At 37.9% G+C, this 13301-nt stretch overlaps 1 protein-coding gene across 2 annotated transcripts in view; it reads right to left on the bottom strand.

Annotated features, from left to right (window-relative positions):
- LOC112987221 (EGF-like repeat and discoidin I-like domain-containing protein 3) overlaps positions 1 to 13301 on the bottom strand; it is a 262428-nt gene that overhangs the window by 74964 nt on the left and 174163 nt on the right. For both annotated transcript variants that reach the window (XM_026106998.2, XM_026106999.2), the window contains one exon: positions 5480 to 5661. In XM_026106998.2, coding sequence (XP_025962783.1) covers positions 5480 to 5661 — 182 coding nt within the window. The remainder of the gene's footprint in view (positions 1 to 5479; positions 5662 to 13301) is intronic.

Raw genomic sequence — 13301 nt, 5'->3', positions numbered from 1 at the left:
TGACATGTGACTGGATCACGTGGGAGAAGGGACATTTAGATAAACTGAACTCACAGCTGCAAGAAAAAGGAAAACAGCAGGGGTTTCTGGGGCTGACATTGTCAGGCCTCCCTGGCACGTTTACCATCAAACCCAGCCCAGCCTGTACTGCAGTGCAGTGGCAGGAGCCACTGAAGCTCTGTTGTCAGCTGCTCCTCCACTCCAGGCTCCCAGACATAGGTGGTGTATGTCTTACTGTTCTTGGGCAGATTAAGATATAGGAAGGTTGTTTTATGGCCCAAGAATCTATTGTGCTGGAATTACTTAGAGACAGAACAAAAAGGCCACAGAATCACTGAATCACAGAAATGGTTGAGGTTGGAAGGGACCTTTGGAGATCATCCAGTCCAACAACCTCCCCCCACCTTTCAAGGAGGATCACCTAGAGCACATTGCCCAGGATCACATCCACGCAGGTTTTGAATATCTCCAGAGGAGGTGACTCCACAACCTCTCTGGGCAACCTGTTCCAGTGCTCTGTCACCCTCACAATAAAGAAGTCTTTCCTCATATTCAGATGGAACTTCCTATGCTTCAGTTTGTGCCTGTTGCCTCTTGTCCTGTCAGTGGACACCACTGAAAATAATCTGGCCCCATTCTCTTTACACCCTCCCTCAAGATATTTGTATACATTGATGAGATCCCCCCTCAGCCTTCTCTTCTGCAGGCTAAACAGGCCCAGCTCTCTCAGCCTTTCCTCATGTGAGAGAAGCTCCAGTCCTATAATCATCTTCGTAGCCCTTTGCTGGACTCACTCCAGTAGCTCCACGTCTTTCTTGTACTGGGGAGCCCACAATTGGGCCACCCCTACTCCAAAAGTCTAAAGAAACAGACTCACATCTTCTGGGGCTAAATCCATCTGCCTTCCTTCCCCCACCCCTTCCAGGTTCCTCCAGATGCATCCTCCTGTCGAAGTTACTAGTACATCTTGACAGCATGACTGACTACCTCAGTGCTGTCAGGCAGCCTTAGTTGCACCAAATTATTTAGTCTTGTTTTACATTACTCTTTATGACATTCCAGTTTGGGCATTTTTAGCATCTCCATCGTGGCTGAGGTCTTTGCATGTTACAGGAATAATAATAACTGCAACGGTATAAAAAAGAATAATAGTCTATGGAAGAGATAGGGAAATCAGTCATGATGAGAGGAAAAATGAGCTAAGAAATATAATATCTGGATGGAGAAACTGAGAGAGAATAAGAAATGTAAGGCATAGGCATGGATCTCTGGGTTAAAGATCGCTAGAGAGGAGTCAGATTTAGAAACTCCTAGCTGGTTTGTGTTAGAGATTAACAGTTTGTGTTAGAGATTAAGTTATTTAACTTAAAATATTATCATTCTATCACAGGAAGGTAGAGCACTGCAGAGAGGAGCAGTGGTAAGTGAAAAGGAGAATGACACAGAGAAAATATGACTGGAAAGAGAAATGATTGAAAATAGTTACAAGAGAAAGCCAGAATCATAACTTAGGACTGGATCCATTCCCTTGATATGGTAGACAGAATACAAACAACAAACCTGCGCATGGCCATCTCCATTCTGATCCACATTTCCTTGAGAAAACATGAACTATAAAAACTGTGTGCTCTGGGACAAGGAAGGAGTAGACATGAAATGGAATCACAGTAAAAAAACCTCCACATTTTAAAATCATGCAAGCAAAAGGAAAAAGGGAAAGGAGAATTAATGCTCTCTGAAAGAGAGAGCTCTGACAGAAAAGAATATCACTGGAACAGGCACAGTGACCATTTTGGTCATATCTCATGAGCAATTCACAAAGTAGAGAAGCATAGGGTTTTTCTCATTGTATTTGGAAAAACTAACAGTTAGTGTCACTAGTAAGGTAGTAAACAATATAAACAGATGTTATTTTATCACAGTGCAAACCTATGAGGAGAAACACAGGTCAGCAGAACTCTAAAAGGGAGACATGACTTAGTCTGAGTTTAATTTGCTTTCAAAAACATGGTCGCTGACCCTTTAAATCAGAAGCCAATTACAAGCATTGTAGTGCCATTACTAATTACATGCTGAGAGTGTAAATTTAAAATGGCAATTTCAATTTTCAGTTCATTGGGAGAATGCAGGAAAATGAAACTGCATACTAATTAGTTCATATGTGTCCGACACCTGAAAGATTAGAGAAAAAAACTTGCACTCATTACAAGTGAGTTATAAGCAAAGCACTCAAACCTTCCTTTTGCCAAGCTGCATATAAATAAAGAAATTAAATGACAAAGAAAATTGATAATGATGGAACAAGGCAAAAATAGCTATAGGCATGTACATAATTATACTTTGGGGGACTTTGCCCATTATAGAACAGCTTCATTTAGAATTTATCTAGCATTAGAAACTACAATAGAATAACAGGCTACTGTTTTGGGTTCACTGCACTAAATGTTAATTCACATTTCATAAAAATGGAATTTCTGGTTTCATAACTTTCCACTTAATCTCTGTCAAACATTTACAATTTTTTCAGAAGCCATCTTCTGGTCCAGTCGCTTCATCAGTCAGACCAGCATAGAAGAGGTCCCATACACAAACCCTTCGTATTGGAAATGACCGAAGTCACTTAACTGTATGGCCCTCAGACTCTCCTCTGCTTTTGTCAATGGTCTTGATTCCCACGGAAATGCCAACTGCAGAGTAAGCATCTGTATCCGGGAAGAAGGTGGTAATGCGATAAAGAAAGTAAAACTAAGAGTAGACTGTTAGAAGGAGCATTTCTTCCACCAGACCAGACGGAAGCTAGCCAGAAGCCTAATACAGAATCAGAGTATGCGGACTTTTTGTAACCTTCTGCAAATGTTTAAGCAGCATCTCCCTGGACTTTATAGAAGCTGTGCAAAAATAAGATACGAGATTTCTGCTGCTATTCTCTCAACAGAAATTCACCCATATAAGGGTTAGGCAGTATCTGTCTCAGTGTGTATTCTGTGCTTAAAGAATAAGATAGTGTTCTGATGTAGAGGACTGCCATGCAATGCATAAAGCTTGAGTTTCTGAAGTCCATTTTGAAGACCAAGTCATAACAGGGCTTCCACAGAACACTCAAAAGCACTTCTGTACAAGTATCATCTCCCTGCCAAATTTAGATTATCTGGCCCAAACTGTTTCAAGGCAAAAAGTCTTCAGAAAAGGAAAAAAAAAAAAAAAAGTCCTCTCAAGATTTAAACTTTTGTTTTTAAGTAACAAAGAGCGTTTTCCTCCCTCTGGACTCCAAAAAGTACTCAGCAAGTTTTGTATAAACCATGAACTTATTTTTAAAGAAGAATGAGAAGGAAAAGGAAGAGAATACTAGGTGCTTTGTATACATTAATCATGTCACTTACTTAGCTTCTAGAAAGTCCTTATATCTTATAGCTATCATAATTAGGATTGGCACTACCTAGATTAACTCCAAAAAGAACTAATTTTTCAAACCTGATGCCTTCAGCTGAGATGTTTAGAAAAATTTTCTCCATTGGTCCAACCTTCCTTCCAGAGAAGAACAAAGGGATGACTTCCCTGGGAGCAAAGATCAAGGCAAACATAAGTCTGGTCTGGGTAGAAATATGCACAGCCATCTGACAGCTACTTTGATGATGGGTATGTGTCTTTGCAGGGAAGCAACCAACCATTAACAGTCCCCCTCCAGTTCATCTTCTAGTGAAAATATGCCTAGGGGGCCAATGGTAAACACTTCTGATTTTTTTTCTCCAAATTATTTAACAAAAGCCACGCTCTAAAGCAGCCCAAAAAGCTACCATAACACTAATGCTTCTCACTATCCTTTAAAGTTACATTAGCTTTCTACTCCTGAGAAAATAATTCTGCTCAAGACCCTTAATATTATTCATTCCAGCTCTTTTTCAGTGTATAAATTTTATAAACTTCCTAACCCCTCTAGTCTTCACAGAAGAAAACTGACTTAAGATACACTGAAGGGCCTTTGTGTGTTCACTCTGCAGTGAATAACAAACAGTAACATAGGCTACATTTTTCAAAACTGACAAAAGCCAATATTCTCACCACATTAGCTTTAGAAAACTTTATCAAATAGTGCTTTGAGCCTGCTTTCTAAACAAGAAAAATGAACAGGCAACCCTATACACATTTTTCCATAGCATTTGGGAACTGTTCAGAAAAATCATAACTGATAGTCAGTAAGAAGACTGAAACGTGAATAGAAATTATGCTATTTACACAAAGATAACAGCAAGAAGGGTGTGTCTGATGCAACTGAGGAACATAAAGACCTTGTAGTTCAACCTACTCAGTGCCGGTAGACCAGACACCAGTTTTGTCTAAGCAAGTGAAGGAAACAGGATAGTTATTTAGGCCACCTGAGCTGGTGCTGCGGTAGTAGCGGGAAGTGCAGAATTGCCGTTCGGTATGGCAGCTTCCCCTCGAGGGAAGGTGGCTGCTACTGTGGCCGGAGGCAAGGTCCACGAGGGAAGGAGATCGGGCCATGCCACGGTCTCCCGCTCAACCCAGAGGAGCGGCGGCCCTCACTGTACTGGCTTCTGCTATTGCTGTGCTGGGCTCACTTGGAAGGAAGCACCCTCCCCACATATTGAGCATATTGATTAGTGCGCAAGTTCTTCCCATGAGCGTATATCTTCGCCTGCGTTAACTAACAACTGAACATGCTAAGATTAGACCAATCCACACATCATAAAAACAAAACTGCATAAGAGTAAAGAGCTGCAGAAATTACTAGTTAATCATTATCTTCATTAAAATACAGGACGTCATATCGCACTACTTCATGACTTTTTCTGAAGACATTTGCTGGGCCTGGAGAAATCCAGTCCACAAAGGGGACACTGCCATTTGAATCTAGAGATAGCAGCCTTTGAGCAGGAATGAAAAAAAAAAAAGTATTTTTAGCCCCACAGACATGGTTGAACTAACAACTATTTCAACCTTAAATAAAACAGTTACTGTTATTTCCAGAGTGATGCACACACTGCTTAAAGGGTATGTGTGTCCTGCACAGCTAAGCAGAGAGGATAAACTATTTCCACAGGCCATGGTACGGCAAAAAACATATTAAAGCAGACTAGAGTTATGCCCCTAAGAAAGCTGCAGGAGTATGTCAAAGTACGTCCAACAATAGATACAGCTGCTAAACGCTACTAAGGACCTAATGAGCAAATGTAGCACCTGCGAAAAAAGCTTCCTTGAAAAGCCTCTATAAATCAGCTTCTACAGGAGAGATTCTTAGAGTTGCCATAGAATATATGCATACATTTTTCAAATAAAAAGATTTTTGTATTTATAAAGTTGAAATTATTACTGTTTTGCAACTAAATAGTCTACTTTAGCCTAGGCTACGCTTATGAGAACGAATAAGAATCTAGCTACTAGTTTACCACTTGTCTTCATCAGTTTCTTAAGTGACAATTGAATCAAGGAGATGTTTTTTCTCCTCAGCTCCATCTGTTACCTGAATCCATGGCCATCTGTCATTTTCTGCAGCAGTCCAAGCATTTACAAGACCCTTCTTATTAAGTCGTGCATAGTATGGATACCATTTCTGGAGTCCAAAAAGAGCTCGATGAGTGGATGACGCAGTAATTTGTTGGTTTGACACAATTCCTCCTTCTATTCCTAGAGGGCCAGAGCATCCTATGAATGAAAACAAGAAAAGAAATGAATATAACTGAAATTATCGATTCTTCTGAATCACTAGTGACTTACCTATAAATAGCATATAAATAGATCCCAAAGATCATGTGCCAAATATGTTGTTAGAAGAGATTTAAAGCACCTGAGTAGCACTTTTTTTATTTGTAGAAATGCGTAAATACTACAAAAACATTGCTTGTAAATAACTGTTCCCATTACAAAATCAAAGAAATAGATTCAGCTTGTAACTTCCTTTAGTTTGCTTTCGCTGGAGAGTTGTGAGTTTCAGTTTTATGGATACAAACATTAAGAAAATGATTCTTATATTCAAATATTGAAGTAGTTGCTAAAAGCATATTTAAGATTGTGTAATTACTGTAAAGTTTCCATATTGATGTTTGTGCCATAACGATTAGCCCCTTAGCCAATACACTACAAATTGTTACTGCATTCATCTTTAGAAATACGAAATTAGAAACATGGTATGTTCAGTTACATTAAAAATAAAGGTCTTACGTATCTAATCAGCAAAGCATGAAGTACATACTTAACCATAATGTTCAACTGTTCATAATTTTATGAATGATGTTCATCACTAATTTTTTCATCTGAAATAGTTAGATATAACCTTTTGTAAAGTCAAGATATTTTTGCCTATATTGATTTCCAAAGCCACTCAGTTAGGGTACAGGAACAATACTATACAATTACTGTGAGTAATTCAAATAGGAAGAATTTTGAAAATTCATGATATACAAATGATTGGCAGGCTACCTATTATTAAACCCCCTCAACTACTTTCGAGTAAATACGACTTGTTCTCTTTCTCTAATCAATTCAGATGCAGGATATAAAGAGAAGCTTATTACAGGAATTACTATAGCCGTTGATCTGCTCAGTTGTTCAGAAGATCTTCTACTTTGTAGTCAACTGCACTTCAGCAATTTTAAACACAACAGGATGGAGCAGACATTTGCTTACTTTTAAGGTTTTCTCAGAAGCCTGGCAGTGCTTTTACCTTTAGCACTACCAAAGAATAAACTCTGAATAGAGTTTAAGAATAAACTCTTTCATACTGCTATGAAATCCTTACATCATATGGTCATAAAGTCACATATGATTCAATTCTTCATTAATTAAAATGTACAGAGAAGAAAAAGTGACCAGTGCAATTTGCTCCTTTCAACAGAAGCTGAAGCAGACAGTGCTGGGAAATGCTAGCAACATAATCACTGGGTATTGTGTGCCACTGGTAAATGAGACAAATATAAAACAAATCTAAGCTCATTATGGGGCCATGAACAACTATGTGTGCATGCTCTGAAAACTGCAACTAAAACCCTCATACTGGTGGAGTTCCAAATAAATTATTTCTCAGATGAGAAAATTGGTTTACATTTAGGAAGATACTAAATGAAATCTTGGCCCATTGAAATTATGACTGACTTCCACCATACTATGATCTCATCCATATTTTTAACAATCCTTTAAGCTCAGCTAAATCTAAAGATCCAGCTCTGCTTTTTGTGTCCCGTATCACCCAACAATAAAGCCGTTGTAATCATCGCTTTGCTGATAACTCTGTTGATGCTGCACAAGATGGAACAAAATGCAGCTCGCTCTCCCGCAGCTGTCCCAGATGCACAGTAATGCCAGTAGGAAACAAAGTCTTTGTCACTAGCGTAGGCAGATACAATACAGAATAGATTCAAAAAAAAACCCCACATCTGTTGGAAAAGTGTTCTTTTTCATAGTGTTATCAAGTGTTACATTGAAAGACCTATTCAAATCTTGGCCCTCCTGAAATCTTTTCAGCTAATCAGAATAAATCCTTTTGGTTTAAAAACGGCCATACAGGCTTCCATGATGGGGGGAAAATTCTGTATTTTCAAAGGAAAATGTATATTTTCAAAAATTTCTCATGTTTATTTATTAAAATATCTTTGTCATTTCATAATGTAAAAGAAGGCACAAGCATGTTTGCCTACATGTATACGTAACTCATATGTATATACAACACATGTATACACACAGGACCGATTCCAGCTTACAGTGTAATTAGCCACCCCTAATAGTTGATGAATATGGATGAGAAATATCTAAGCAGAAGACAGTCCTTTAAGAGGAGCTTAAATAGGAGGTACAGAGACCTACCCAACACTGCAGCTATTTTAATGCAGATGTGGCACATGCAGCTATATTCTGTCCCCTCACGGTGAAAGGCAGAGGGAGGAGGACACCTGTCCACCTGCTAGCATTACTTTGCAACCTACGGGGAAAGAGGTGTGCATGAGCATGGGGCCCCAGCATGAACCAGTACCAGTTCTGATGGGGTTCCAAAATGAGTGTGTTTGGCTTTAGCAGATATTTTTCAAAAGCAGAACATATATTTGATGTTAAGACCCTCGACCTCCTATAAATGTCCCAGCTTCGGCAGATCTAGAAGAGAAATGGATGTGTAGATTTTTGCTTATCAGCCTCTGTTTAAGGTGCATAGTGAACAGTTAAGATTTGAAGCCATGTTTGTTTTCACGCTCAATATGTGTCAAACTGTACTTGAAATATGTGTGAACTTCTTACATGAGATGTGAATTTTCCTTTCAAAATCAAAGGCAGTTATATTGCCAAGCATAGCACTTACTATGCTGTGTCAGTTATGACCATATATAGTCAGAAGTGTTTGCCTTCCGTAGCTTTAGGAGGATTAGTCCTAAAATCCAAAACAAATTTCTACCTTTAGGGAATAGGTACTTCATTGTACAAGCTTATTTTAATTGCAGTTCTAGCCTTGTCAAGTTGCCACTTGTAAATTTGAGTTAAACCCAAAATTTACCACTTACAAGAATTAAAAACAATACATTAGCAATACTTTCTACTTTGGTGATCATTCTAAGCAAAACAAAATGAGATGCATAGGAAATAGGAGACTGGACAGCCATTTCTAACCAATACTAGGTTTACAACATAATATATATGTATGCACATCTGACTTTAGAGGACCATCTCTATTCATTGCCCCGAAGGGCAGATCATTCTCATGAGATGGGAAATTTGGATTAAAGCATTATGCTTGCTGGTCTAAACCACAGAATTTATAGTATAATCCTAGTCCTTTGAACATAGCAGTGCTGACCAGTTAAGGAATTTTCTGGGCATAGGCCTGGCAGCTGGGCCTTGAAGAAGCCAACTCAAGGCTATCTCTTCCTGAGACACACCTGAGATACCTGTGCATGCATAATTAAGGTTGTTTTCTTGAGTAGTGTTACCTTGAGTTTGACAACACTGAACTTAATCTACCATTTTATAGCCAAGTCAATCAGTATTTTGAGATCTTTCTAAAACTCTTTGGTTCATTTTAATATTGCTAAGTAAATCTCCTAAACTATCAGAACATTTTGCCACCTTACTCTTCTAGAAGGATATTGAACAGTCGGGGCTTCAGCACAGATTTTGCTAGAACTTTACAAGTAAGCTCCTTCCACTGTTAAAACTGACCATTTAATCCATCCTTTTTCTCTTTATTTTTAACCAGACATTATTCTACAAGAAAACTTTCTGGTTTATTTTCTTTCCTCAGTTGAAAGGAAATTGTTGAAAATTTTGGGTAAACTTTAAATACAGCATAGCAAATGGAATTTCTTTATCTATGCGTTCATTAACTTCTTTCAAGTGCTCCAATAGATTGTGGGGAATGCTTTCTCGTTACAAAAGCTATAATGGGGCTATTTACTCTCTAAACTCCCAAGAAATTCACTTTACCTGAAAACTTGCAGCCCTTGGTTCTATCAAACATGTTTTTATCTGTGAAGCACTGGCAACACACTAGCTGCTGCATAAGATCTTCAATTTGAGACACAAAAATGCTTTTCTTCAGATTAAACTAGCAATTATTCCTTTTAGTCCTTACAGGCTAGGATATGACATTGACTACTAACAATGGAGAAAACAAGACACTGCTGCTTTTGGAAATTCTTTATCCATTAAGTAAAAAAAAAATCTGATAAATAATTTTTTTTTAAATAGGAGATGCACATTTTTGCAAAACAGGTACAAGCTGTATTATATTTTACTGCTCTTATACCTGTATTTCTATTAAATCCACAGTTCATTTAACAAAAATCATGACAAGTCGGGAAGCTGGAGTCTCCAAGAGAGTAACAGTATCACTACAGTGACTCTGTACAATTCAGGCTGGTCAATGTCAGTCATTAATAGACAATTGTTTTTATTAGTTGATGATGACACACTGGGATATGACAGATAACTTGATGCAAGAAAGTAAAAAAAAAAAAAAAAGCAACAATTTGCATGACAGGTTCATGCTATAGATTCATGAGGAAGATTTTGTCACCTAAAGCTGTTACTTTTTATGTCATTAAACAGCAAAATACTAACTCGAGCGATATTTTTTTAATCCTACACTGACAACTGGTGTACACCAAATGAAGCACTATTGATGCTCCTCTTACTCTCATTAAACATAAACCCATGCTCAGAACACCCACTTCACTGTCCATGAAGATGACACAAATGCAAAGATGAACCAATATGCTACATGACACTGAATGGATCCAGTGAAGGATGGTAAAAGTCAACACCAATACCTGAAAAGCTAAAGATTCACCTATTTTTTCATTTCTCCTAAGAACCCCCACCAATTCAGCTGAAGATGGCATAGTGATAAAACTGCCTTGAAGGTTTCTTTTACAGTCTCAAACATAACCATATCTGAAATGCAACATATCAGTTTTTATCACAAAGCAAATGATCAGTATTCCAGATTTCACTCCTAGACCAAAGTTATGGGGATCCTCGGCTCTTCCAACAATAAATGCCTCCAGCAGAACAAAAATATTTATGCAAAGGAAATAGAAAGTGACAATTAGAAAAAGAGCTTACTCTGGTTTACACAGATAACTCTTCAGATGTAAAATAGAATATGAAATATTTCTATGAAATAGAAATATGTCACTGATTCTCACTATTAGTAGGGGAAGGCCAAATCATTTTAAGAAAAAAAAACAATTACCATAATGGGAGATAATAATAAGCAGAAAGCACTGGGTAAACATGTTACTCAAGTGTGTTTAATGTGGACTTCTATACTTTATTTCAGTCCACAAATTAAGCAAAACCTCCAAATGGTTTAAACATTGCTTGTAAATGCGAGGATTATGCCTCTGCAAACAGAAGAAAAAGATTTCTTGTTACTGATGATGAAGCATGTCTGATGCTGCAGCATGAATATATAGCTTTCATTTCTTCTGTTGGTTTGTCTCCAGGTAACGTCATCAAAACAAACAGATGCAAAATTGAAGGCATGCAGAAAACAAATCTGCTTTAGACATCTGTACTCCTGTCTTTCTCCAAGCACCTCATTTTGTCAAATGAGATTACTCTAGCTGTGCTTAGCATAGCATGGTAATTGTGCTGAACACAAACCCTGACAATGGCATTACAGATGACCTCTGATATTGCAGTAATTAATGCTGATACATGCATAAGCTTCCCACCTGCAAGCTAGACGTCAGCCTATTTCTTCATCTTATTCCCCCAGCCACCCACACATCCTTGCTCAGTTTCTTCTCTCAAGGATACCTCTCTTCTGATAACAGTGAATTTGTTTCTATAGGAGCTTACTAGATGGGTATGGACCATCGCCTAGTGATCTCCTATTAAAGATCCATCCATATTCAACATATGAATGTACACACAAAATATGAAGGTTTCTGTAGAGTGTTTTTTTCAAAACCATGAAACATTACTGATAAAATTAGTGTTCCTAATTTTCTTCTTTGTAAAGAGCATGTAAAGTGATTTTGTAGAGAGGTGGCTGAGAAACAGAGCTTTCCTTCCCGTGAGAATCCTCTGATGGACAGTCAGAGGCATTTCCTACACCGAGATAGCTTTGACAAGCTGACACTTCCAGCAAAGGACAGAAGCATGTGGAGATGGCAGCTCAGTGAAACCGGATTAGGTCCTTTTTATACAGTGTTGTGTCTGAAATGGAAGGTTGTTATCTGTGAACTGATTTAATTAGTTCTAATTTGTTGATTTCTGCATTTTGCTCTTTGCATAGAAAGGACATTCCCTGCACAAAGCATAGGCATCAATGCCTGGGGAACTGCAACATACAGCACGTTTAAAGAGGAATCTATCCAACGGGAATTAACAAAATTAAAGGAAGATACAATTGATCTAGGAAGTTCCTAAACCGATGATGGCTAGAAGCTGCAAAAACACAGTGGGAGAACCGTCACTTAATGCTTGTCTTTTCCTTACACTCATTCACTACGCATTCACTTCAAATCAGTGTTACAGGCAGTCAACTTTCATTTGGCTAAGCATAGCTATTCTTATGCTCAAACAGAAGGATGTGTATAAAGTCTCATATCTTCAAAACTGTAATCAGAAAAATCATTTCTTCTAGTAGTCATGATCCGTGAAATAAATATTTCTGCTGTGTTCTGTGCTGAACTCAGTAACATTAATGCTATTAATAACATTCTTAGGTATGTTCAAAATGCTTATAATGGAACTGGCCTGGAAAGAGGACTTGAGGACTTCTGGTATGAAGCACACTGTTTATGGATCCCTGTCATAGAAAAATACAGCTTCCAAATATCTGGAAAAGTTTCTTTAACTCAAGACATGCCAACTATATCCATGCTATTCCTGATAAATGTTTGTTAAAAGCCTTTTTCAAAAGCTCTAGCAGTGAACATTCGACAACCCCATTCAGTGTTTGAATAAATTCTAACTTGAATCTTCCTTGTCCTGTTTTACTCTTTCTTGCCCTTATTCTATGAAGAGGGACAACAATGTACTCTTTTTGCAATAGCCTTTAGCTTATCTGAAAACATATCCCTTGCCTCCTTTCAGTATTCTGTTTTCTAGCTAGAGATGCCAAATAGCCACTATTTACTACACCAAATACACAGCACGGCACAAAGCTTGAAGGAACGTGGCTGTCCTGGCTGTGCTGGATACTGGGAGAACAGAGGCACAACTCCCGAATGCCAGGAGCGAGGTCAGCATCCCCGAAAATGGTTAGCTGAACCTTGACAATGAACTACCACATGGCCAATCTGCAGCGACAGCAGAAAACTACTATCGTTCTACACTGATTTGAGAAAGGACATACACGCCATGCAACTGCCTAACACAAAATGCTTCCTCCGAGTTTATGCTGTTACTAAAGTTACAGCATTCAACAGTTCACTGATAAGCATTACCTTAATTTTATTGTATTTTCAAGCAGCAATTATGACTTTTTTAAAATAAAAGATTAAATTATATTGCAGTAACGAGTTAGGGTAGTTTTTCAAACTGCCTTGCCAATCTCTCACACAGAAATGTATTAGTCTGTGAAAAATGATTTTTACATTTCAAGTTGGAACCGTGAAAAGTAACATTTTTGCCAAATTTGAATAGCAACATTAACCATTTTTACATAACTCAGAGCCATTAAAACAGTGCTAAAATTAATCTGAATAAAAAAGAAATTATGGAGTAACACTGAAATACTTTACACAAGAATTAAACCACATACTTATCATAGGAGTTAAATTCATAGGAGCTTTCAAGTTGTAATACAGAGTAATTGACATGTGATCACAGTCACACATAAGACCCAAACA

This window comes from Dromaius novaehollandiae, chromosome Z (assembly GCF_036370855.1).
Source record: "Dromaius novaehollandiae isolate bDroNov1 chromosome Z, bDroNov1.hap1, whole genome shotgun sequence".
NCBI classification, from domain to species: domain Eukaryota; kingdom Metazoa; phylum Chordata; class Aves; order Casuariiformes; family Dromaiidae; genus Dromaius; species Dromaius novaehollandiae.
The sequence above is the reverse complement of the archived record's forward strand: the minus strand, read 5'-3'. Positions and strand labels throughout refer to the sequence as shown.